General features: G+C 63.0%; 1 protein-coding gene across 2 annotated transcripts in view; it reads left to right on the top strand.

Moving 5' to 3' along the window:
* Nucleotides 1-22,487, top strand: part of CARS1 (cysteinyl-tRNA synthetase 1) — a 45,804-nt gene that overhangs the window by 2,154 nt on the left and 21,163 nt on the right. The window contains exons 2-10 of one of the 2 annotated variants that reach the window (XM_066380131.1): nucleotides 5,469-5,717; nucleotides 9,986-10,077; nucleotides 11,479-11,567; nucleotides 12,380-12,476; nucleotides 13,202-13,300; nucleotides 14,208-14,360; nucleotides 19,446-19,586; nucleotides 19,700-19,788; nucleotides 22,365-22,486. In XM_066380131.1, coding sequence (XP_066236228.1) covers nucleotides 5,469-5,717; nucleotides 9,986-10,077; nucleotides 11,479-11,567; nucleotides 12,380-12,476; nucleotides 13,202-13,300; nucleotides 14,208-14,360; nucleotides 19,446-19,586; nucleotides 19,700-19,788; nucleotides 22,365-22,486 — 1,131 coding nt within the window. The remainder of the gene's footprint in view (nucleotides 1-5,468; nucleotides 5,718-9,985; nucleotides 10,078-11,478; nucleotides 11,568-12,379; nucleotides 12,477-13,201; nucleotides 13,301-14,207; nucleotides 14,361-19,445; nucleotides 19,587-19,699; nucleotides 19,789-22,364; nucleotide 22,487) is intronic. The other variant, XM_066380218.1, reaches the window with a different exon arrangement.

Raw genomic sequence — 22,487 nt, 5'->3', positions numbered from 1 at the left:
AGCTGATGTTTCTCATCTCCCTCCCTTCCTGTCTCTCTCTCTAAACAATTTTTAAAAGTATACGTTAAAAAAAAATAGAATCAACCATTGAATGTAGAAATAAATGGAACAACAAATCAGTGTTTCTTTGTCTCTATTTCTCTCTCTGTGAAAGAGAGAGAGAGAGAGAGAGAATTGCCCCGTCTTGACAACCGATACTTAGGTTGGGTTTAACCGCCCAGGATGTCTGGATGGCTGACAGTTGCCTGGTCCTTCACCTTACGCCTCCACCAGCCATAGCCCTGTCCTGGGACACAGGCCCCCTGCTCTCTGCCACCCCCACACACCTGTCCCCAGGCTTCCCCTCAAAGACCACACATCTTCAGTGACATGGAAAAGGCTTCACAGAACTACCTGAGTTCTGGATGGTCCAGTGTCTGGTTGCCTTTTGTTTGCAAGCTTGCATTCATCAAAAGTGACCCCCTCCCCAGACTCTTCAGGGAGGGAGGCCCTCGTCTAGAATAGTCTCCCCTTTCTGGTCACTTCTCCTGCACTGACTCAGATGTCGGGTCCCCTGTGATGGCACCGGCTGCACAGCATCTCCCTGTAGCTTGCAGGTGCCTGCAGCCGGTCAGGGAGAGGAGGCTCGTCTCTGAGGACCCCAGGGGGACGGCGCCGCTCTCCGAAGCCTTGCCCTGCAGACTCAGGCACTCTGGTGGCCTCCGCTTAGGTCAGACATACATCTTGGTTTTATTTTATTTTCTTAAGTGAGAGGAGGGGAGATAGACTTCCACATGCATGCTCGACTCAACTGAGCTATCTGCAGCATCCAGGGCGAGCTCTCAGAGCAGTCTGGTCCACTGGCTGTGACAGAGGAGGAGCAAGAAGGGGAGAGGGGGGGAAGAGAAGCAGTTGGTCACTTCTCCTGTGTGCCCTGGCAGGGAATCGAACCCGGGCCGCACACAGGGCCAGCGCTCTATGCACCGAGCCAACCGGCCAGGGCCCAGCCTGATTTTTTTTTTTAAGATTTTATTTATTAATTTTTAGAGAAAAAGAGAGAGAAAGGGTGAAGGGGAAGCAGGCAGCAACTTGTAGTTTCTTCTTGGATTTGCCTTGACCAGGCAAGCCCAGGACTCGAACCAGCGACCTCAGCGTTCCAGGTCGATGCTTTATCCACTGCGCCACCACAGGTTAGGCACCCAGCTTGATTTTTGATACCGTTTAATGCACCGGTCTCATGGTGATAATGTGGCTAGCATTTCTGTCAGCGTGAGTCTGTGTCAGCCCTGGTCTGTGCATCGGCCACAGCCGGTGATCCTCAGAGCAACCCTTCGTGTAGCCGCTGCCCTGTCTTCCTGGGCAGCCTGGACTCCTGGGGTCCAGAGAAGCTCCGTGATTTGTCCAGAGTCAGAGGTGGAGCCAGGCCTGCAGCCTGGGCAGTGTGACTAAAGCAGGGACCCTGAGTGCCGCCCTGTGCAGCTCAGGGGACTGTCTGCAGAATGGCCACCATTCCCGGGTGTCAAGGCGGGACCAGGGATAATGCCAGGACGCTTCACTGCGTTTCCAAAGGAGAATAAAATGTACGTATCTCTAGGCTGCAGACACTTGCCCACCTGTGAACTCATATCTCTGGGACTTACTTTCTCATCAGAGTGATATGAGATGGTGCCCCTGGGGCAGAGCTAAGCCACCGTCCGTGGCATTGGTGCCGTCCAACCACCCACGTGTCACTGGGCAGGAGGTTGTGAAGGAATCCGGAACCCATAATGAGTGGAGGTGTGTGAGCGACACTGGAGAAGAGACACCCCAGGCGGAAGCATTAGGCCCTTGACCGCAGTGGGAAGCTGTCCCTCGGGGGGGGGGGGGGACGGTTACTTAGGTGGGTCTGTCACTTTAATTGAGTCACTACTCAGTAAGCGTGCATGGAACACCTGCTTTGCCAGACTCGCGGGGCCCCTGAGATCCCCCAGCAGCAAGGTGCAGCTGTCTCCGGCTGGGCGGTGGCGGGGGACAGGCCATGACAGTGAAGGGGGACATTCATCTGTGTGACTGTCAGGTGGGCTGACAGCTGGAACACAGAGCCCCGAAGCCTGAAGTGTCACTCGAGTGCTTCCTCTTGGTCGCTCGCCACCCTGTGCACACGCTGCTGGGTGAGCCGCAGCCCACCGGGTGGTTCGGAGCCCGGGTTCCTTCCCTCTGGGCTGCACAGTCTGCCAGGACCTTCGCTGCGTCCTTCCAGCCGGTATTCCTTAGGTGGGGTGCCCTGCGGAGGGCCCCAGGAGCTCCGCCGGGCAGACAGCCGGCTGGCCAAGCCCGGTCCCAAAGCGGGAGCCGTAGACTCGGACCTGAGTCTGAGCCCCCAGCACTGGGCTCCTGAGGAAGACGGCTGGCAGGGAAGGCGGGTGGGCTGAGCCCAGAGGAGCAGGAGGAGGGGTGGGCAGGGAGCAGCCTAGGCCCTGAGGCTGGAGACAGACTGCACTGCTTTGCCGAAGGCCCTGAGGCCGCGGTCGGGGAGGCTGGGGAGGCTGGAGCTGGGCCTCGGGCGGGTCTGCCAGGGCCTTGTGCACATGGAGGGAGCCTAGGTCTGGCCTTTGAGTTTTGGAAGGATCAGCAGCCCCTCTCCTGTGGAGGGATGGAGGGAGGCAGGGAGACCAGGGAGGACATGGTGGCCTGGGCCCGTGGCCGCAGTGGGCAGACGTGGGAGGACCGGGGTTGGTGCTGGTTCAGGAAGGGGAGTGAGAACTGGAGGGGTTCAGCTTCAGCCCCGGGGGTGGAGGGAGATGCCATCCGTTCCCGGGACTCGTGTCCAGGTTTGGGGTAAGACACACTGCCCGGGACACCCCGTGGACACGTGACAACTAGACATCAGGGCTGCTGCTCAGGAGGGAGGGGCTGGAGAGGTGATTGGGAGGGGGAGGCCTGTGGAGGAGTCCTGGGTCCCAGAGGGCCGCCCTCCCCCAGGGGTGGGGGGCCGGGTGCAGGTGCCTCTCTAGGGGTGCATTCCACACCTTTCCCAGCCCCCCTTCAGAGCCCCCTGGGCAGGCCCGGAGCCCCCACAGGCTGCGTGTGGGGGGCCCATGGGGAGTTGGAGGAGCCTTTGAGGGCAGGGGCGTCTGCAGGGCAGGGCGGGGTGCTGGGGCGCCCCAGATTCCAGCGCTGCTGAGGGGCTGGGACCTGCCTCAGTGGGGACAGAGGAGAGAGGGGGGAGGTGGCCACAGGGGTTGAAGGCACAGCTTTCAGAGCTGATGGGAGGGGTGGGCAGCCAGGCAGTGTCCTGTACTTTGGTCAAGGACGGCCTGGGCTTGATGTGAATTTGGTCCATGGCCTTGCTGAGGGATTGCCTGGTTCTCACGGCGGTGTGATTTCAGTGAGTGTTTTGTAAGGACATGGGCTTTCTCAGCCAGGGGCGCGGCCATGTTCCGGACACGCCCGCCTTCAGAAGGCGGCTTTCCTATGCCGTGTCCTGGACAGAAGTGCCGACTGACGGGCTGTTCCCTCCAGAGACGTGGGCAGTAGTTTGGTCTCGGGCTCCACTGTGGGGGCTGCCGCAGATGGGTGCCCTGCTTGGGAGTCTCTTGTCGGACCTGGCATCGTGGGCATGTGGCCAGACCACAAGCTGACCCAAATCCCTGAGCACTTGAAAGCTGACCTGTCTTTATTGGTTTCCTCCAGACGCCCTGAGTGCAGCGGCTACAATTACCCTGTGGCTGTCTGCGTCCTAGCCAGAGTGGTCGGGGCCCCTCCTCTGGGTGCCCAGCTCCCCTCCCTGCCCCGCCCCTCCCTACCCCGCCCCCCTCCCTGCTCCGCCCCCCTCCCTCCCTCTGGATGGTCCTGGCGCTCAGACAGTGCGTGTGTGTGGAGTCCCTGCCTAACCACTCCGTGGTGAACGTAATATAGTAATTACACAGGAGCAGTGGCAGTAGCCCTGCTGATGGCCCTCTGGCTGTGGGCACTGGCTGCGTGCCGGGTGGTGTGGAATCACTGAGCAAGTGGAGCGTCGCCCGCCCGTGCGCACTGGCTTTGCGAGCGTGTTGTCAGCAGCCTGGCTTCCCCGAACTACCCGGTCAGTGCCGGGAAGCCGTGTGGTGCTGAGCGCGTTTGGCACATTCTTCTTGTCGTGACAATAACATGCGCTGTAGAAAATGGAGCCGCGAGGGGTAAAGAGGGAAGTACCATTTCCCGAGCCCCGTCCACCAGGACTGCCGCCAGCACCCACCTGGTCTGCTCTTCACGTTTTAGTTAACTGACGGCATCGTCTGGAAAGGACCAGTGCTCGTTTACTCCCAGGAGAGTCGGTTCTGAGTGGGCAGGCGTGAGCCTGTCCCCGCTTTCCGCCCCAGGCTCCCTCCCTCAGCCAAGGGGCCTGGTTCTGCCTGGTCCCGAGCCCCCCAACACCAGAGATGAACAGTGCCAGGCATTAGAGTGGTGAGAACAGGTTTCATTCAGTGACTGTGACAGTAGGGAAGAGCTGAGCTCCCTCCGGCCTGTGCGGAGGGGACGGAGGTGACTGTCAGGAGTGGGATCGCAGAGGGCTGGCCCCTCCCTGTCCACGCCCCACGGCCAGCCCAGCCTGCCAGCTGCCAGTTCCGGAAGTTAGGATTCTGTTCTCCCACAGGCAGGGACGGTGCCATCCCAGAGAGTGGCTTCGGGCCCTGAGGGACACGGGGGGCTGGGAGACATGGCGAGTGCTCTGAGAGAGGGAGGAGGGCAGGGATGGGGTCAGGGACTGGCCGGAGCCGGCAGTGGCCCCGGAAGATTGAGCTTTCTCGGGTGGACATTTCAGGGGCTGCGGTCCTCCCAGAAGCCACTGTAGCATTGGGTCACCTCTCGGGGCAGGGCTCTGGACCGAGCTCCGCAGTTCTCACCTAGCCCTCCTCGCCTGCCCGGGAACTGGGCACCAGCACCCTCAGCACCTGACCGAGGGGTGTGCCCTGCAGTAAAGGGGTTTGCAGTTTTCTTTAGCTAAGGTCAAATCCGCATAACATTAAATTACCGTTCCCAGGTGAGCGATTCTGTGGCCTGTGGTGCACTGACAGTATTAGGCAACACCAGCTCCATCTCTGTCTCAAACGTGTCAGACCCCAGCGGAAACCCCGTCAGCGGTCACTCCCCACACCCCCTCGCCCCGCCCCGCCCCGCCCCAGGCAGCCACGGGGCAGCGTCCTGTCTCCGTGCACGTGCCTGTTCTGGGCGCCTCGTATCCGGGAGAGGTGTCTTTCTGCCCTCCGCCCCAGGCAGCCATGGAGACCTTGTTCTGGACGCCTCGTATCCGGGAGAGGTGTCTTTCTGCCCCCCGCCCCAGGCAGCCATGGAGACCCTGTTCTGGACGCCTCGTATCCGGGAGAGGTGTCTTTCTGCCCCCCGCCCCAGGCAGCCACGGGGCAGCGTCCTGTCTCTTTGCACGTGCCTGTTCTGGGTGCCTCGTATCCGGGAGACGTGTCTTTCTGTCCCCCCGCCCCCAGCTGACGCCGCGTGCCTCTGTCTTGCAGCTCCCGACTACAGGTCCATCCTGAGCATTAGTGACCGGGCAGCCAGGGTGCGGGCCCTGAACAAGCACCTGAGCACGCGTAGCTACGTCCAGGGCTACTCCCTGTCCCTGGCAGACGTGGAGGTGTTCAGGCAGCTCGCGGCCCCTCCTGCGGACGCGCGTCTCTTCCACGTGGCCCGCTGGTTCAGGCACGTGGAGGCCGTCCTGGGCGTCTCCTGTGGTGGAGGCGGGCCCAGTGGGCTCCACGCGAGTGAGTAGCAGGCCTGGTCCCCAGCGTTAGAACCTCGCCCCCCAGTGGCCACCTCTGAGGTCAGAGCCCTGGTGTGTGGCGCTGGTTGGCCATGGTGCCCCAGAGGAGCCCACAGGCGGGCTCCTGTCACCGTGGGCTCCTGTCACCATGGGCTCCTGTCACCATGGGCTCCTGTCACTGTGGGCTCCTGTCACCATGGGCTCCTGTCACCATGGGCTCCTGTCACCATGGGCTCCTGTCACCGTGGGCTCCTGTCACCATGGGCTCCTGTCACCGTGGGCTCCTGTCACCATGGGCTCCTGTCACCATGGGCTCCTGTCACCGCATGCACGCGATTGGCCTGGTGACCCACCAGTGCTCCCTGAGTGCAGATCAGGAGGAAACCTGCCCGCCGTCGGCTCTGGGGAGTCAGGCTGCCCTGGCGTCTCCCTGGTCCCTGGTGCGTGGCCCTGTGTGCCCCCCACACAGCCGCGAGCGGGCGCCCCCAGGTCCCGGCCCACCATTCTCAGCCAGTCCCTCGCCTGGCTCGCGTTCGGCTTGGCGCTTTTTCCCTCTCCTTTCCCTGAGGTGGCAGTGTGTGTGCCCACCGGGCTTAGGGTGCTCGGGTCCTCTCATTGGAACTCAGAAATGCGTCACCGGTCGGCTTTGAGGTGAAACCAGCCACGCGCGGCGTTCGCCCCCGCCCGGCCGTGCCGCTGTTCCCGCGGCCGTGCCGCTGTCCCCCTGGCCGTGCCGCTGTTCCCCTGGCCGTGCCGCTGTTCCCGTAGCCTTGCTGCTGTTCCCGCAGCTGTTCCCGTGGCCTTGCTGCTGTTCCCGCGGCTGTTCCCGTGGCCGTGCCGCTGTTCCCGCGGCCGTGCCGCTGTTCCCCTGGCCGTGCCGCTGTTCCCGCGGCTGTGCCGCTGTCCCCCTGGCCGTGCCGCTGTTCCCGCGGCCGTGCCGCTGTTCCCGTGGCCTTGCTGCTGTTCCCGCGGCTGTTCCCGTGGCCTTGCTGCTGTTCCCGCGGCTGTTCCCGTGGCCTTGCTGCTGTTCCCGCTGTTCCCGCGGCTGTTCCCGTGGCCTTGCTGCTGTTCCCGCGGCTGTTCCCGTGGCCGTGCTGCTGTTCCCGCGGCCGCGGCGCTGCTGTTCCCGCGGCCGTGCTGCTGTTCCCACGCTGTTTCCATGGCTGTGCTGCTGTTCCCATGGCCGTGCTGCTGTTCCCGCGGCCGTGCTGCTGTTCCCGCGGCCGTGCTGCTGTTCCCATGGCCGTGCTGCTGTTCCCACGCTGTTCCCATGGCCGTGCTGCTGTTCCCATGGCCATGCTGCTGTTCTCGCGGCCGTGCTGCTGTTCCCGCAGCCGTGTTGCTGTTCCCGTGGCCGTGCTGCTGTTCCCTGGCCGTGCTGCTATTCCCGCAGCCGTGTTGCTGTTCCTCTGGCCGTGCTGCTGTTCCCCTGGCCGTGCTGCTGTTCCCGCGGCCGCGCTGCTGTTCCCGCAGCCGTGCTGCTGTTCCCACGCTGTTCCTGCGGCCGTGCTGCTGTTCTCGCGGCCGTGCTGCTGTTCCCACGCTGTTCCCATGGCCGTGCTGCTGTTCCCGCGGCCGTGCTGCTGTTCCCACGCTGTTCCCATGGCCGTGTTGCTGTTCCCGCGGCCGTGCTGCTGTTCCCACACTGTTCCCATGGCCGTGCTGCTGTTCCCATGGCCGTGCTGCTGTTCCCACGCTGTTCCCATGGCCGTGCTGCTGTTCCCACGGCCGTGTTGCTGTTCCCCTGGCCGTGCTGCTGTTCCCCTGGCCGCGCTGCTGTTCCCGCGGCCGCGCTGCTGTTCCCGCAGCCGTGCTGCTGTTCCCACGCTGTTCCCATGGCTGTGCTGCTGTCCCCATGGCCATGCTGCTGTTCCCGTGGCCGTGCTGCTGTTCCCACGCTGTTCCCATGGCTGTGCTGCTGTCCCCAAGGCTGTGCTGCTGTTCCCACGGCCGTGCTGCTGTCCCCGTGGCCGTCCTGCTGTTCCCGCGGCCGCGCTGCTGTTCCCGCGGCCGTGCTGCTGTTCCCACGCTGTTCCCATGGCTGTGCTGCTGTCCCCAAGGCTGTGCTGCTGTTCCAGCGGCCGTGCTGCTGTTCCCACGGCCGTGCTGCTGTCCCCGTGGCCGTGCTGCTGTTCCCGCGGCCGTGCTGCTGTTCCCACGCTGTTCCCACAGCCGTGCTGCTGTCCCCGTGGCCGTGCTGCTGTTCCCCTGGCCGTGCTGCTGTTCCCGCGGCCGTGCCACTGTCCCCATGGCCATGCTGCTGTTCCCGCGGCAGCGGCAGCGTGGCCCTGGTGATTTCCGGTGCTCCCGTCAAGTCCTGGCTCAGTTCCTGCACAGCCTCTCTCTCTGACCAGGCTGCCTGATGTTCCCAAGGGGCTTGGCTGTTCCTGTGGCTTTGGGTGCTCCCTGCCCGGTTCACGGGCGGTCAGGCTGCCCACTGCCCCTGCTGGGGGCTTTCCCATACTCCTTTGTGGAACCCCCGCTGTAACAGGCGGAGGCGAGGCATGGTGTGGGTGTGGGGCTTCTGGGTCATCCTACAGCAAACACCTGTTCTTCAGCAGAGGGGGAGGGGCGTGGCTCTGTAGGTCGTTTGCTTCCTGTACGTTCAGCATGGTGACCCAGGTGACATCTGTGGGGTCAGGACAGTTTCTCCCAAGGGCTCAGGTATCAGGCGTCCTCCTGGGCCCCAGCCCCCCACGGGCACGGCCTGTGTGGTGTTCCGCTGAGTGAGCTTGTTGAGAGAGGGACAGACACAGGACATCATCTACCTTGTGAGACAGAGGGGTCCCTGTGACCTCAGTGCCGGGAAGGAGGGCACTGGACGTATGTCACCCTGTGGTCCACGAGGCTGCTCTAGACTGACTGAGAGACGTGAGGGAGGCCCTGCCCAGAGTACGGGCTCCTGCTGAGCACTGTCTGTCTGTCTGTCTTGTCCACGTCTGCTCCCTCCCCTCCCCGCCTGCACACACACACACACACACACACACACACACACACACACACACACACACAGCAGCCCTCCTCCTGTCCCTTCCCCTGTGACTCATACATCCTCCGTGCGGGTGCTGTGACCTCGGGCGCTCGGCTGGGCCCGGGACTGACTTCTCCGTGGGAAGCTGCGTGTAGTGACCCGCTGACCCCTCTCCGTGCAGATTCGAGGGAGGTCAGCCCAGGCATCACCGAGGGCAGGCTGGCGGCAGCACAGAGAACCCTTAGCAACAACCCTCTGGCGGGAGTGGGCGGGAAGAGGGCAGCTCGGTGGCTGCAGATGACCTGGTCGGGGACGGGGGGCAGGCAGTGCCCAGACCCCCCCCCCCGTGGACTGGTCTCGGGGTGGCACACACACGGTGGAGCACGGCACAGGCCGGCTATGGACGAGGACTGGGGGGCAGCTGGGGTGGGTGGGCCGCGACCAGGCCCCCAATGGGGTGGGAGTGGTCACTGAGCTCAGGGGTGATTCCTGGCCCTGGTGGAGCTGCTGCCGTGAGGCTCTCAGAGCCCAGGTCAGATGTGTCGGGAGCGTGGGCCTGGCCGCTGGGCGGCAGCTGCAGCCAGACCCTGGAGGAAGGGCCGTGAGCACAGCCTGGCCCGGGACTCCGCTAAGGGGCCACAGTCTGGAGAGCAGGGAGCCCAGAAGAAAGCTATTGGATGAGGTGCTACTCTGTGAGCCCTGCCTGGGGACAGGGACGACCCTGACCTGTTTCCGAGGTCATCAAGAACCCATGGGAGCAGGAAGCCATGAGTGCCCGCATCAGGGCGCCCCCAGCATGCTACAGGGCGGGGCCCAGGATAGAGTGGGGAGCCTGCCTCTCACTCACCACATCTGACAGAGACGGGGCCACGGCCCTTCCTGCTGACTTTCCAAGGCCGGGGGCCAGCAGCTGTATCTGGCCTGGCCTGGCTTCTCCTGTGCCCGGCAGTGGCTCCACTGTGCCCCCCTAGGGAGGGCTGGCCGCCCGGGGGAGGGGGCACCTGAGTTATGTGCTGTGCCCCATCCAGTCCAGCAGTGTGACCCACGCCTCCCCCTGACCCATGAGCCATGTCCAGTGGCACGTGTGAATGGGAGGACACGTGTGTGAAGGGCAGTGGGGTGGACTGGGTGTCCCTGGCCCTGCTGGGGAGTCGGGTGGCCGTAGGATTCACCGTGGCGCAGATGGGAGCACAGCTGAACGGAGAGGCGGTTGTGTAGGCGGGTGGAGCAAGATTGTATCTTTTTGTCAGAAACAATGTCTCCATTGTATGAACAAATGCTCTCTCTCTGCCTCGCAGGTAAAGGCCGGCGGGTGCAGCCCGCCTGGTCGCCTCCGGCTGGGTCCGAGCCATGCAGACTGCGCCTGTACAACAGCCTCACCCGGAATAAGGTCAGGCAGGGTCACCTGGGGAGGGGGCAGAGACGGCTCTGCCAAATCACAGAACTGCGGTGTGTTTGTCTGTCAGCTCTGGGGTTCCATGAGTGGAGGTGTGAGAGTCACCATGTGCTCTCTGAGTGGCTGGACGCAGCTGTGCTCCGAGACCTGGCACAGTACACAGCACCACGGGCTGGGAGCCCTGCCCGGTGGCCTGCAGCTACGGAGTTAGCTCTGGGCCTGGCCCGAGCGAACATAGGCACTTAACGGTCATTCAGAGCCAAGCCCAGTGCTGGCCGCTTTCTTATTTATTTTTCTTCTTTTTCCAAATGAGAGGAGGGGGAATAAACAGACTCCCGCATGTGCCCCAATGGGGACCCACTCAGCAAGGAACTCCTGTTTGGGGATGGTGCTCTGCCCCTCTGGGGCCATGCTCACAACTGAGCTATTTTTAGTGCCTGAGGTGGAGGCTCGAGGGAACCATCCTCAGTACCTGGGACTGATGTGTTCGAATCAGTTGAGCCATGGCTGCAGGAGAGGAAGAGAGAGGGGGGAGGGGGAGGGGAAAGACGCAGATGGGCGCTTCTCCTGTGTGCCCTGACCGGGAATTGAACCTGGGACATTCACCCGCCGGGCCGACACTCTACCAATGAGCCAACCGGCCAGGGCTCTGTCTGCTTTCAGAGAGGACCTGTGGTGGTAGCAGTTGTCACAGTGCACACCAGCGCAACGGGCAAAGCTGGACGCAGGCGGTGGTGTTGGGAGGGGAGCGGGCCGTTCCGCTCGGCATGGCCCGTGGCCCCAGTGGTGTGGGCAGATGGGTCTCCATCAGCGAGCACACCTAGTGGACAGGGGTTCCCGGGTGGATCCGGGGGAAGACCGTGGCCCCGAACCAGTCCGAGAGTGTGGGACCTTTCAGCAGGTGGGCGTGGAGCCCTTGGAACAGGGCTTGCTCCTGGCGGTCGGCCTACCGGCCTGTCCCTCCAGGAGTGCGGACCTCGGGCAAGTGCTGGAAACCGGTGCTTCAGCCGTGACAGGTAACTGGCAGCACCTGCCCTGCCCAGACTGTTCCCAGGGGCAGACCTAGGTCCTTTGAGGCACTCCGCCCGCGCCTGGCATGCAGTGGGTGCCGAGACCCGCGAGCCACTGTCGTCAGGGAAGCCGCGTTTCAACAGGAAAGCCAGGCGTCCGTCTCCTCTACCTCCCGCCCCTGGGACGAGTGGAATCCAGGGAGAAAGGGGCCTGGCACCCGGGCCTTCGGGAGTCTGTCTGGACTCTTGCCCCACTCCAGACGTGGTGACTTCCCACACACCACAGTCCTCACTGGACGCGGTTTGCTGGCTGCTCGCCGCCGCGCGGGGCTGTCCTGCCAGACCACCGCACTTCTGTGACCATCATTCTTCATTTCTCACAAAGGACGTGTTTATACCTCAGCACGGAAGGAGGGTGACGTGGTACTGCTGCGGGCCCACCGTCTACGATGCGTCTCACATGGGGCACGCCAGGTAGGACCCGCTGCCGGACGCCAGGCCCACGGGGCCTCCTGGGTCTGCGGGGCTCTGCTTTGCTCCAGAGTCCTGACAACGGAGTGGAAAACCCACCCTGAACTTTTCTTCTCTTTTTAAAAAAAATTCCCATTGATTTGAGAGAGGGAGAGAGAGAGAGAGAGAGAGAGAGAAGCATCAACTCATTCCATTTAGTTGTGCGCCCACTGGCTGCTTCTCGCAGGAGACCTGGCCAGGGATCCAACCCAGGGCCTCGCCTGACTGGATGGCTCAACTGGTTAAAGCTTCATCCCAAAGCACAGAGGTTGCTGGTTCGATTCCTGGTCAGGGCACATCCAGGAACAGACCTGTGTTTCTGTCTCTGTCGCTCTCTGTCTCTGAAACCAATCAATTAAAAAATATTTTTTAAAAACCCAGAAACCCAGCATCTTAGTGAGCTGAAATGACGCTCTCTCCACAGAGCCACTCGGCCAGGGCCTCTCTTATTTTTAAGATGAAAATTTTCTTTCTATCAGCAATCCAAAGTCACTGTAGAAAAATCAGAGAACACTGGTAACAAGAGCGCCCCGCAGCCCGCGGTTAACACCCTGGGCCGTGTGCCTGGGCTGTTGGCCCTTGTACCTGGAAAGGTTCCCCACGCCCCGCAGTTGTGGTGGGAGGGCCCACGAGCTGAGCTTCCCTGACACTCTGACCTGAGGCCCCGGGGTCCCACGGCCGCCCGCCCGGGTTATGGCCCGGAGGAGTCACAGTGGGCTGTGGGGGGCGCCCCGGATGGAGCCTTCTCCTCATCGGAAAGGCTGGCCTTTCCCCAGGTCCTACATCTCCTTCGACATCCTGAGGAGGGTGCTGCAGGACTACTTCAAGTTTGACGTCTTTTATTGCATGAACATCACGGACATCGATGACAAGGTAAAGGGTTTTAAAGGTTGCCTTTTATTTCTTTGAGAGATGGAACGACAGGCAGGAAGGGAGAGAGATGAGAAGCATCAACTCATAGCTGCGGCACCTTCATTGTTCATTGATTGCTTCTCATGTGTGCCTTGACCAGGGACTCCAGCCGAGCCAGTGACCTCTTGCTCAACCCAGTAACCTTGGGTTCAAGCCAGCGACCTTTGGGGTCAAGCCAGTGACCTCAGGGTTTTGAACCTGGGACCTCAGTGTCCCAGGCTGATGCTCTATGCGCTGTGCCACCACAGGCCAGGCTTCCAGACTGCATTTTAAGGAAATGACTTTGAGATGAGTAAACAGAATAAGGCAGGCTTGAGCCAGCTCAGGTCTTGACCTGGATGACCTGACTCAAATCCCCTTGATGAATTAGCATTAGTTCATGCAAACGACTGATGTATTCAGATGTGTGGGTGCTGGTTGAAAGCCACGTGTTCAGGGACCAAACTGGCCCCCTGGTCACGGAGGGCCCCCGCGGGGAACACTGGGGCCAGCTTGTTTTCTGGGCAACAGGAAGGCCACATTGGAACAGGCTCGCGTGGGCGGCTGGGGGTGGGGCAGTGTGTGCAGTCACTGGTGGCGTGCACTCTGGGCTCACGGCTGTCCTCACCCGGAGTCGCCCGTGGCGCGGGGGCGGACGTGGCTCTGAGCGTCTGCCCCCCTCTCCGCCTGTCCCTCTCCCTCTGCAGATCATCAGGAGGGCCCGGCAGAACCACCTGTTCGAGCAGTATCGGGAGAGGCAGCCCCGCGCGGCCCAGCTCCTGGAGGACGTGCACGCCGCCCTGCAGGTGGGCCCCTCGCGGTCAGCTCCTCAACTCTTAGTCACGGCACGTGGCCGTTCACAGGTCACTGGGCCAGGAGAGCGGCAGTCCCATCAGGGGTCCCCAGACTCTTGTCGCCAGGGCAGACACGTGTGGACAGGGAGTAGCGTATGAGTCGGGATACATCACCGTGCCGCTAACCTACTTACCTGTAAACACTTCTGACGTTGCTGTCGACTCTTCCATGGCCGGGACACGGCCCGCCCCGCACTCTGACCCAGACGCACACACGGCGCCATCCCTCAGTCGTAGTATGGACATGGCAGGTGTTTGAAGAGCTGGAGTTTTCCCAACCTGATATTTTCACTTTGAATAAACAGTACGACAAATTATGGTGTTACTTAGTGAGATTAGCGTAAGTTGTCTTACTGTCTTAATAATCACTGACTTTAGTGGTCACAGTACTAGTTAGTGGCGTGCTTGTGGCATTTTACCTCAGGGCAAAAACCTGAGTGAAGTCAGAGCTTAGCAAGCTTCTAGGCCAATAAGGGGGAGGCCCACTTCGCTGTGGGCCCTTCCTGACGGAGGTGGCCCGTGGCACCCGAAGTCGCTAGGTGACAGCTGTGTCATCGGGGGCAACCACAGGAGAACCGCTCTCACGCCGGGTTCACATCAGAGAAGCCAAGGCCGCCGGCTGAGCGTGGCCCCAGGTCGTGTGCGCTGACTGGCGGAGCCGAGGCTCAGAGACCAAGGACCCGGCCGGGCAGTCCTGGTGCCGCCTGCCCGGGCAGAGCGAGGGTGGCACTCTGAAGGCCACGTCTTCATTGCCCTCGTAGGCAGAGGGGGGAGGGGGCTTTCCAGGCTGAGCGGCCTTGGTGGGCGGGGTTTGTGAGCCAGCCAGGGCTCACGGCCCGCCCTCTCCGTCCCACTGCAGCCGTTCTCGGTGAAACTGAGCCAGACCACGGACCCCGACAAGAAGCAGATGCTGGAGCGCCTCCAGCAGGCAGTGCAGCTGGCCGCGGAGCCGCTGGAGAGAGCCCTGCGGTCCGAGCTCTCCGCGGAGGAGGACGTCCACCGCCATGCGCAGGTGAGCAGGCCCCGGCCAGCGGAGCGCTGCACTGCGCAGCGGACCCTGCGTCCTGGCCCCGGGGGCCGCGATCCTGCGCCTCTCGTCCCACATCCTCCCTCCCCGCTTCCTAGAGTGAGACCAGGGGTCCCCCACCCCTTCCCACCACCTTCCTCAGGTAAGCAGGAGGTGCACGTGGAGTGTGTGGGGAGCAGCCTTCTCTCGAAGTTACTCCAGTTATTTGTACGACTCCCCAGTGTTTCTTAATGCCGGCACCTGAAGAGAAGAGGAGCGAGGTTACAGTTGCAAAGAGCTGTGGGGCCCGTGGGTGCCCCGCTGAACGTGGGCCCTCCCCTGGCCGAGGGGCCCGTGGGTGCCCCGCTGCACGTGGGCCTTTCCCTGGCCGTGGGGCCCGTGGGTGCCCCGCTGAACGTGGGCCTTTCCCTGGCGTGGGGCCCGTGGGTGCCCCGCTGAACGTGGGCCTTTCCCTGGCCGTGGGGCCCGTGGGTGCCCCGCTGCACGTGGGCCCTCCCCTGGCCGAGGGGCCCGTGGGTGCCTCGCTGAACTCGGGCCCTCCCTGGGCCGTGGGGCCCGTGGGTGCCCCGCTGATCGTGGGCCTTTCCCTGGCCGTGGGGCCCGTGGGTGCCCCGGTGATCGTGGGCCTTTCCCTGGCCGTGGGGCCCGTGGGTACCCCGCTGAACGTGGGCCCTCCCCAGAGTGGCTCTTCTGCCTCTGGAAAGGCCTCCCTGCAGACAGAGTGAGGGCAGGGCCAGCCCGGTGCCCTGGGCTTCTTCAGCACTCTGCCTGCCTGAGCTGCCCTGCCCGCAGCGGCTGTCCCCGGCCACCCTCGCCCTGCGGCGGGCGTTCAGTCTGCTGTACACCGGCGCCCCCTGCTGGCAGCCTCCTCAAAGCCCAGGCAAACAGGAACCCAGAAAGGGCCGCGAAGCTGCCCCCGGCCAGCTGCCTGCCGAGCCACCAGCTTGCTTGCCTCTGGTGTCACGTGGGTGTCCTCACATAGCAGGTGCTTGGAGGGTGCTTGTTCTGGGCTTTATGGAAAGGGCCAGGTGCCCACAGTCTTGGGCGAGCGCTTTCCCTGCGGTGTGCCCCTGAGGAGGGGCCCCGGCCGGTGGGCTGGCCACACTGTGGAGGACGCCTGACCCGGCCCACTATCCCTCCTGTTTCCTTGTCACCAGCGGTGCTGCTTTGGGTCTGCTCCCAGCTGTTTCACTAATATCCTAGCTGTTTCACTTTATTTTTAATTGTGGTAAAATGCATAGAATGCACAATGTACCACGTTAACCATTTCTAAGTGCGCAGGTTAGGGACGTCGGGGACACTCACCCTGCTGTGCAGCTGTCCCCGTCATCCACCTCCAGAGCTCCTTCCACATTCCCAGGCTGAGACTCCGTCCCCACTAAACACCCCTCAGTCCCCTCCCCGCGCCCCGGCCCCTGCCGTCTACTCTCCATCTCTACCTACCTGACTCCTGGGGACTCGGGGACTCGGGGACTCGTGGAAGGGGATCGTGCCGCGTCGGTCCTGCTCTGTTCTGTGTCTGCCTCAGCCCCCTCCCTGCGCCCCGGCCCCCGCCGTCTACTCTCCATCTCTACCGACCTGACTCCTCAGGGACCTCGGGGACTCGGGGACTCGGGGACTCAGGGAAGGGGATCCTGCCGCGTCGGTCCTGTGTCTGCCTCAGCCCCCTCCCTGCGCCCCAGCCCCCACTGTCTACTCTCCGTCTCTACCGACCGGACTCCTCGGGGACTCGGGGGACTCGGGGACCCGGGGAAGGGGATCCTGCCGCGTCGGTCCTGCGTCTGCCTCAGTCCCCTCCCCACAGTGTCTTGAAGGTCCCTCCACGTTGCAGCAGGTGTCAGAGTGTCCCCCCCCCCTTTTAAGACTGAGTGGAATTCTGTGGTGTGGATGGACCACTTTTTTTTAAAATTTTTCTTCAGTAAGAAGCAGGGAGGCAGAGAGACAGACTCCCGCATGCACCCAACCAGGACCCACCTGGCACGCCCACCAGGGGGTGATGCTCTGCCCATCTGGGGCGTTGCTCCATTGCTCAGCAGCTGAGCTATTTTAGCACCGGAGGCAGAGGCCATGGAGCCATCCCCAGCGCCCAGGCCAACTTTGCTCCAATGGAGCCTTGGCTGCGGGAGGGGAAGAGAGAGACAGAGAGGAAGGAGAGGGGGAGGGGTGGAGAAGCAGATGGGCGCTTCTCCTGTGCGTCCTGGCTGGGAATTGAACCTGGGGCTTCCATACGCTGAGCCAACAGTCCTGGGCCGATCGACATTTTGCTATTCCTTCCTTCCTTCATCCATCCATCCATGGGCACTCAAGCTGTGTCCGCCTTTGGCTGCCGTGACTGACGCTGCTGTGAATGGGGGTGTGCACACACCTGTTCGAGTCCCAGCTTTCAATGCCTTTGCGTCTGGGCTCCCGGAAGTGGGATGCTCCGGTCGTGTGGCGGTTTTCGTCTTCCTTCTCTGAGGCCCACGTGCTGTCTTCCGCAGGAGCACGAGGGTTCCGGTGTCCCTTTGCCCTCGCCGACGTGTGCTGCTTTCTGACTTCCTCACGGCGGTCATCCTGAAGGGTGGGAGGTGCTATCTCCCTGTGGCTGGGGTCTGCGTGTCCCTGATGACTGGTGATGCTGGGTCATGAGCTGTGAGTTGTTCCTGACTGGCTCTGGATGCACCTGGGGCTGAATACCAGGGGCTGGAATTGCCAGGCCGGAGGGGATGTTTCCGGCTAACTGTCGGGGTCCCCAACACCATCCTCGTGGTCGCTGATTCTCCTGCAGGATTCGTGTGGGACTCGGCACGGAGCCGTCCTCACGTCTAAGCTTTGTCCCAGGGACACAGCCTGGGAGAAGATGTGGGCTGACTCTGGAAGAGCTCCCTCCCTCCTGCCCCATCCCGGGAGGGACACAGCCTGGGAGAAGACGTGGGCTGACTCTGGAAGAGCTCCCTCCCTCCTGCCCCATCCCGGGAGGGGCACAGCCTGCTCTCCCCCACCAGAGACAAGGCAGCCACAGGTGTGCAGCGTGTCAGCACGGGGAGCCCGTCGCAGCCTGGGCGCCTGGCACGGACCACCCCCAGCCCTTGGAGGAGAGCAGGGTTATGTTCCCATAAGCCACGCCGTGCGCAGAACACCACAGCGGCCGCAGGAAGCTGGTGTGTGTGGGTGGGGGGGGGGGTGAGCCGCCTCTCAGCCCAGGGGACGGTTCTGTTCCCGACACAGCCGAGGGCAGCCCTGCCATCAGGCCCTTCCAGCTGTGAGCCCGCGCTCAAGCTGGTGACCTCGGGGTTTTGAACCTGGGACCTTGTGTCCCGGTCGGTGCTCTATCCACTGCGCCACCACCCGGGCAGGCTCGTTCAAAATATTTTGAAACTTTTCTTTTTTGAAACTTCCTGAGCTAGCCGAGCCTGGTGTTATTCTGAAGTGTGTTGTTTGATCTCCGTGGACTTTGGGATCTTCCAGTTGTCTCTGTAGTCAACTTCTGGTTCAATCCCAGAACCTGATGATTTCTCTCCCGTAAGCCTGCTCGGCGGTGGTTCGCGGCCCCGCCGGTGGCTGGTCCTGCCGACCACGTCCACGTGAGCTCAGGAAGAAGGTGTGTCCCGCCATTGTTGGGTCAGGTCATCTCCAGTGGACGGACGGGGGTGTTGAGTCCCTGCTGCGGAGCTGTCCGTCTCCGAGGGCGGAGGGTTGAGATTGGGGGCCCGCCTCTCTCCCCGGAGCCCCGTTGGGCTTTGCCGCCCGGAGTCCGATGCGCTGTCTTTGGGTGCGTGCACGCTGAGGACGGTTGGCTCCTCTCGGTGAACCTCCTTCGTCGTGTGTGGTTCTTCCTCGTCGCTGCCCACGCTCCTCACCTGGGCGTCTGCAGCGTTCGGAGTTAGTGACGCTGCCCGCTTTCCTTTGATTCGAGTTGGCACGGCGCGTTCTCCTGCCTCCGTTTACTTTCCAATCTCAGCGTGTCTTGATGTTGAAAGTGGGTTTCTCGTGGACAACGTACAGTGTGTCTGGTACTTTGATCCACTCTGACGATCTCCGGCTTGTCCTTGGTGCGTGTGGACCACGGGCACTCAGCGTGGTCGTGGATGCGGTTGGGTCGATGTCCGCCAGGTGTGCAGCTGGCCCCTGTCTGTCGTCGGTGAGTGCAGGTCCCCCGCCCTCCCTGCGGGCTCTCACTGACACCAGGTGTGCACGGGATGCGTGCGTGCACGCCCGGCAGGGTCATCCTTGCCGCTGCTGACAGGTTGAGAGGAAGGACCAGAGTCAAACGTCCCGTCTCTCGTGCTCTTCCGCTCGTGCTGGAGGTCCGGGTTCCCGGCATGTCGTTTTCCTTCTCCCTAAAGAACTTCTGACGTCTCTTTCGAGGCAGGTCTGCTAGCGACAGGCTCTCCCGACTCTTGTCTGTCTGGAGAGTCGCATCTGAAGGGCAGTTTCACAGAACACAGAGGTTGAGGTGGGTGGTTTATTTCTCTCAGTGCTTTAAGTATTTCAGCGCCCCCTCTTGCTGCCTGGGTCCGGAGGGTTCGTCGGATGAAGTCCTGACCTTGTTTTTCCTCCGACCTCTTCCCTTCTGGGGTTTCTTTCTCTGCCTTTGCTTTCCTGCCTGTATTGAAAATGGTATGCCAAGGTGTAGCGTGTCTGGTGCCCATCCTGCTCGGTGTTCTGTGAGGTCACGGAGGGACGCGTCTCCCTGATGTGAGCGCGTGGTGACAGGCAGCGTCTCCTGCCAGCGCCGCACTGGGGTGGGCGTGGCACGGGCGGCATCTCCGGTCCATGGCCTCTGACCATCCTCAGGGCAGCGTGGGCTTTGAAAAGACCTCCCTCCGGACTGACATCTGTCCATCTAACCCTCGGCCGTCTCCCATTGTGATCCTTTTTGTAAGCCCTCGACTGCGGGGCTGGGGGTGAGCACCGCGCGTGTGCCGTGCCTCTGATCCTCCCGTGTACGGGGTCTCAGTGCTGAGCCATTCGCGTGCACACTGCGGGCCCTGGGGGTGGTAACGCCCAGATCAAGGCTGACATGGCGCAGAGGGCCCCCTGGAGGGACCCCGTACAACCGGCGCGTGTGGCTCTGTTTCCTTCTCTCAGGTGCTGTTGGAAGAGGCAAAGGACTTGCTTTCCGACTGGCTGGACTCCACCCTCGGCAGTGAGGTGACTGACAACTCCATTTTCTCCAAACTGCCCAAGTTCTGGGAGGAGGAGTTCCACAAAGACATGGAAGCCCTGAACGTGAGTGCGGCGGCTGTCCTGCCCCGGCGGTCTCGGGCCAGAGGCGCGAGGGGCGCTCCCGGGCCAGCGCACAGGGAGGAAGGACCAGGACCGGCTGTCTCTGCCGTCCGCAGGTTCTCCCTCCCGATGTCCTGACCCGGGTCAGTGAGTATGTGCCGGAGATCGTGAACTTCGTCCAGAAGATTGTGGACAACGGTTACGGGTGAGCTCCGGGCCCTCCTCGGTCCGCACGGCATGCCGGGGTGTTTTCCGGGAGAGCGGCTCTCCACCTGAGACAGCCGTGGGAGCCGGGCCACCGTGGTCCCGTGAGGCTGCCGTCACAGAGGCCCAGGCCGGGCAGCTGAGACCGGGGACTGGCTCACAGCACCGGAGACCCGAGACCCGAGATCACGGTGTCGGCAGCGCTGGTCCCTCGGGGCCGTGAGGGAGGGGCCGCTGCAGGACCCCCCCCTTGGGCTGCAGGTGGCTGCCCCCTCGCTGCGTCTGCACACGCAGTTCCTCTGCACGCGTGGGCCCCGCGTCTCCTCGTGTAAGGACACCCGTTGTACCGGATCGGGGCCCACACTGACTGCCTTGTTTTACCTTACGACCTCTTGAAAGAGCCCAGCGCACAGTCTGAGTTACTGGGGGCCAGCCCTGCACCCTGCGGGCCTGGGCACACCGTGCGCCCCATTCACACTCACACCCCTTCCCTGCTGGCACGGAAGCTCAGCCTTGGGGCGCCGCACAAGAGGACTCTTCTCTTGGGGGTTCCCTGGTGCTGGCTGCCATGCGCACAGGCACCTAGCTATGCAGACACCCCGTCTTTGTTCAAGGAAGGGAGGAGGGGCAAGGCAGGGGTCCCCAAACTACGGCCTGCGGGCCGCATGCGGCCCCCGGAAGCCATTTATCCAGCCCCCACCTCACTTCCGGAAGGGGCACCTCTTTCATTGGTGGTCAGTGAGAGGAGCATAGCTCCCATTGAAATACTGGTCAGTTTGTTGATTTAAATTTACTTGTTCTTTATTTTAAATATTGTATTTGTTCCCGGTTTTTTTTTACTTTAAAATATGTGCAGTGTGCATGGGGATTTGTCCATAGTTTTTTTTATATTCCGGCCCTCCAACGGTCTGAGGGACAGTGAACTGGCCCCCTGTGTAAAAAGTTTGGGGACCCCTGGGCAAGAGGGTGGCACTGGCTGCCCCGGCCTGCCCCTGAGCCCCAGCGGGCTCGCTCACACAGCTCAGGGCCACCCCCACCCAAGCAGCCGACCAGCGCCTCCGCTCGGCCGAAGCCTGCCCTGGGCTCTGTGGCGAGGCTGAGAGATGCCGGCAGCACCTGGCCCGCGGTCCCCTGGGAAGCCCACAGTGCGGACCGTCAGTCACGGGCCCAAAGCAGCGCGCTGGCATGCAGGGCACTGCTGGTCTTTGGCAGTGTTGGCGTCATGGTGCGGGCACTGGAGAGGCCATGTCCTGAGGCACCGGTGAGCTGGTGGCCCTGCCCCAGGGGTGCCTCTCTGCATAGAAACTTAGCACTTTCAGAACGCGCCTGCAAGTGGAAGCACAGACAGGAACCCGGTATGGTCTGCAGCGTGGCACCTGTTTGCTGTGCCCCTGCCCCGGGCAACGATGTGCCCCCATCATTGGGGAGCAGGCGGGCGCCCCAGTGTGGCCCGGGCAGCGCAGCCTCTCCAGACACACCGCCCTCTCCCCCGTGAACACGGGCTCTGCAGGGCAGCACACGGCCTGTCCGGGGTGAGAGCAGGCAGGGCATTCCTGGCCGGGCCCTGCGGGTTGGCAGAACACAGAGAGAGGCAAGGGCATGTCACCCAGGATGGCAGTGTCACCGAGGCAGGCCAGCATGGGGCAGCATGCTCACAGGACGTGGGGTGGAGGCTCTGTGAACAGTGGCAGGCTGCCTGCCGGGGCGTGGGGACTTTGCCTCTGCTGTGTGAGGTGTCCTTGTCACCTCCCCACTCAGCCCACACAGCTCCGTGGCCTCGAAAATCGCGTCACAGAGGTACGAGGTGGGCTGGCTGCAGCCTGTCAGCCCTGTGCCCGATCAGGTTGTGCTGTGATGGCTCAGGGCTGACTGGGCCTCGGCCACTCTGTCCCCAACCTCGGCCCACTCTGTCCCCGGCCTCGGCCACTCTGTCCCCGGCCTCAGCCCGCTCTGTCCCCAACCTCGGCCCACTCTGTCCCCGGCCTCGGCCCACACTGTCCCCGGCCTCGGCCCACTCTGTCCCCGGCCTCGGCCATGCTGTCCCCGGCCTCGGCCCGCTCTGTCCCCGGCCTCGGCCCACTCTGTCCCCGGCCTCGGCCCACACTGTCCCCGGCCTCGGCCCACGCTGTCCCCGGCCTCGGCCACTCTGTCCCCGGCCTCAGCCCGCTCTGTCCCCAACCTCGGCCCACTCTGTCCCCGGCCTCGGCCCACACTGTCCCCGGCCTCGGCCCACTCTGTCCCCGGCCTCGGCCACTCTGTCCCCGGCCTCAGCCCGCTCTGTCCCCAACCTCGGCCCACTCTGTCCCCGGCCTCAGCCGTGCTGTCCTTGGCCTCCACCGCGCTGTCCCTGACCTCGGCCCACACTGTCCCCGGCCTTCTCCGGCCTCGGCCCATGCTGTCCCCGGCCTCGGCCCATGCTGTCCCCGGCCTCGGCCCACACTGTCCCCGGCCTTGGCCCACACTGTCCCCGGCCTCGGCCCATGCTGTCCCCGGCCTCGGCCCACACTGTCTCTGGCCTCGGCCCACACTGTCCCCGGCCTTGGCCGCGCTGTCCCCAGCCTCTGCTTTGTCTTCCAGCTACGCTTCGAACGGGTCCGTCTACTTCGACACGGTGAAGTTTGCGTCCAGCGAGAGACACTCCTACGGGAAGCTGGTGCCCGAGGCGGTGGGCGACCAGAGCGCCCTGCAGGAGGGGGAAGG

Source organism: Saccopteryx leptura, chromosome 1 (assembly GCF_036850995.1).
Source record: "Saccopteryx leptura isolate mSacLep1 chromosome 1, mSacLep1_pri_phased_curated, whole genome shotgun sequence".
NCBI classification, from domain to species: domain Eukaryota; kingdom Metazoa; phylum Chordata; class Mammalia; order Chiroptera; family Emballonuridae; genus Saccopteryx; species Saccopteryx leptura.
This window is presented reverse-complemented; position numbering and strand designations above follow the sequence as displayed.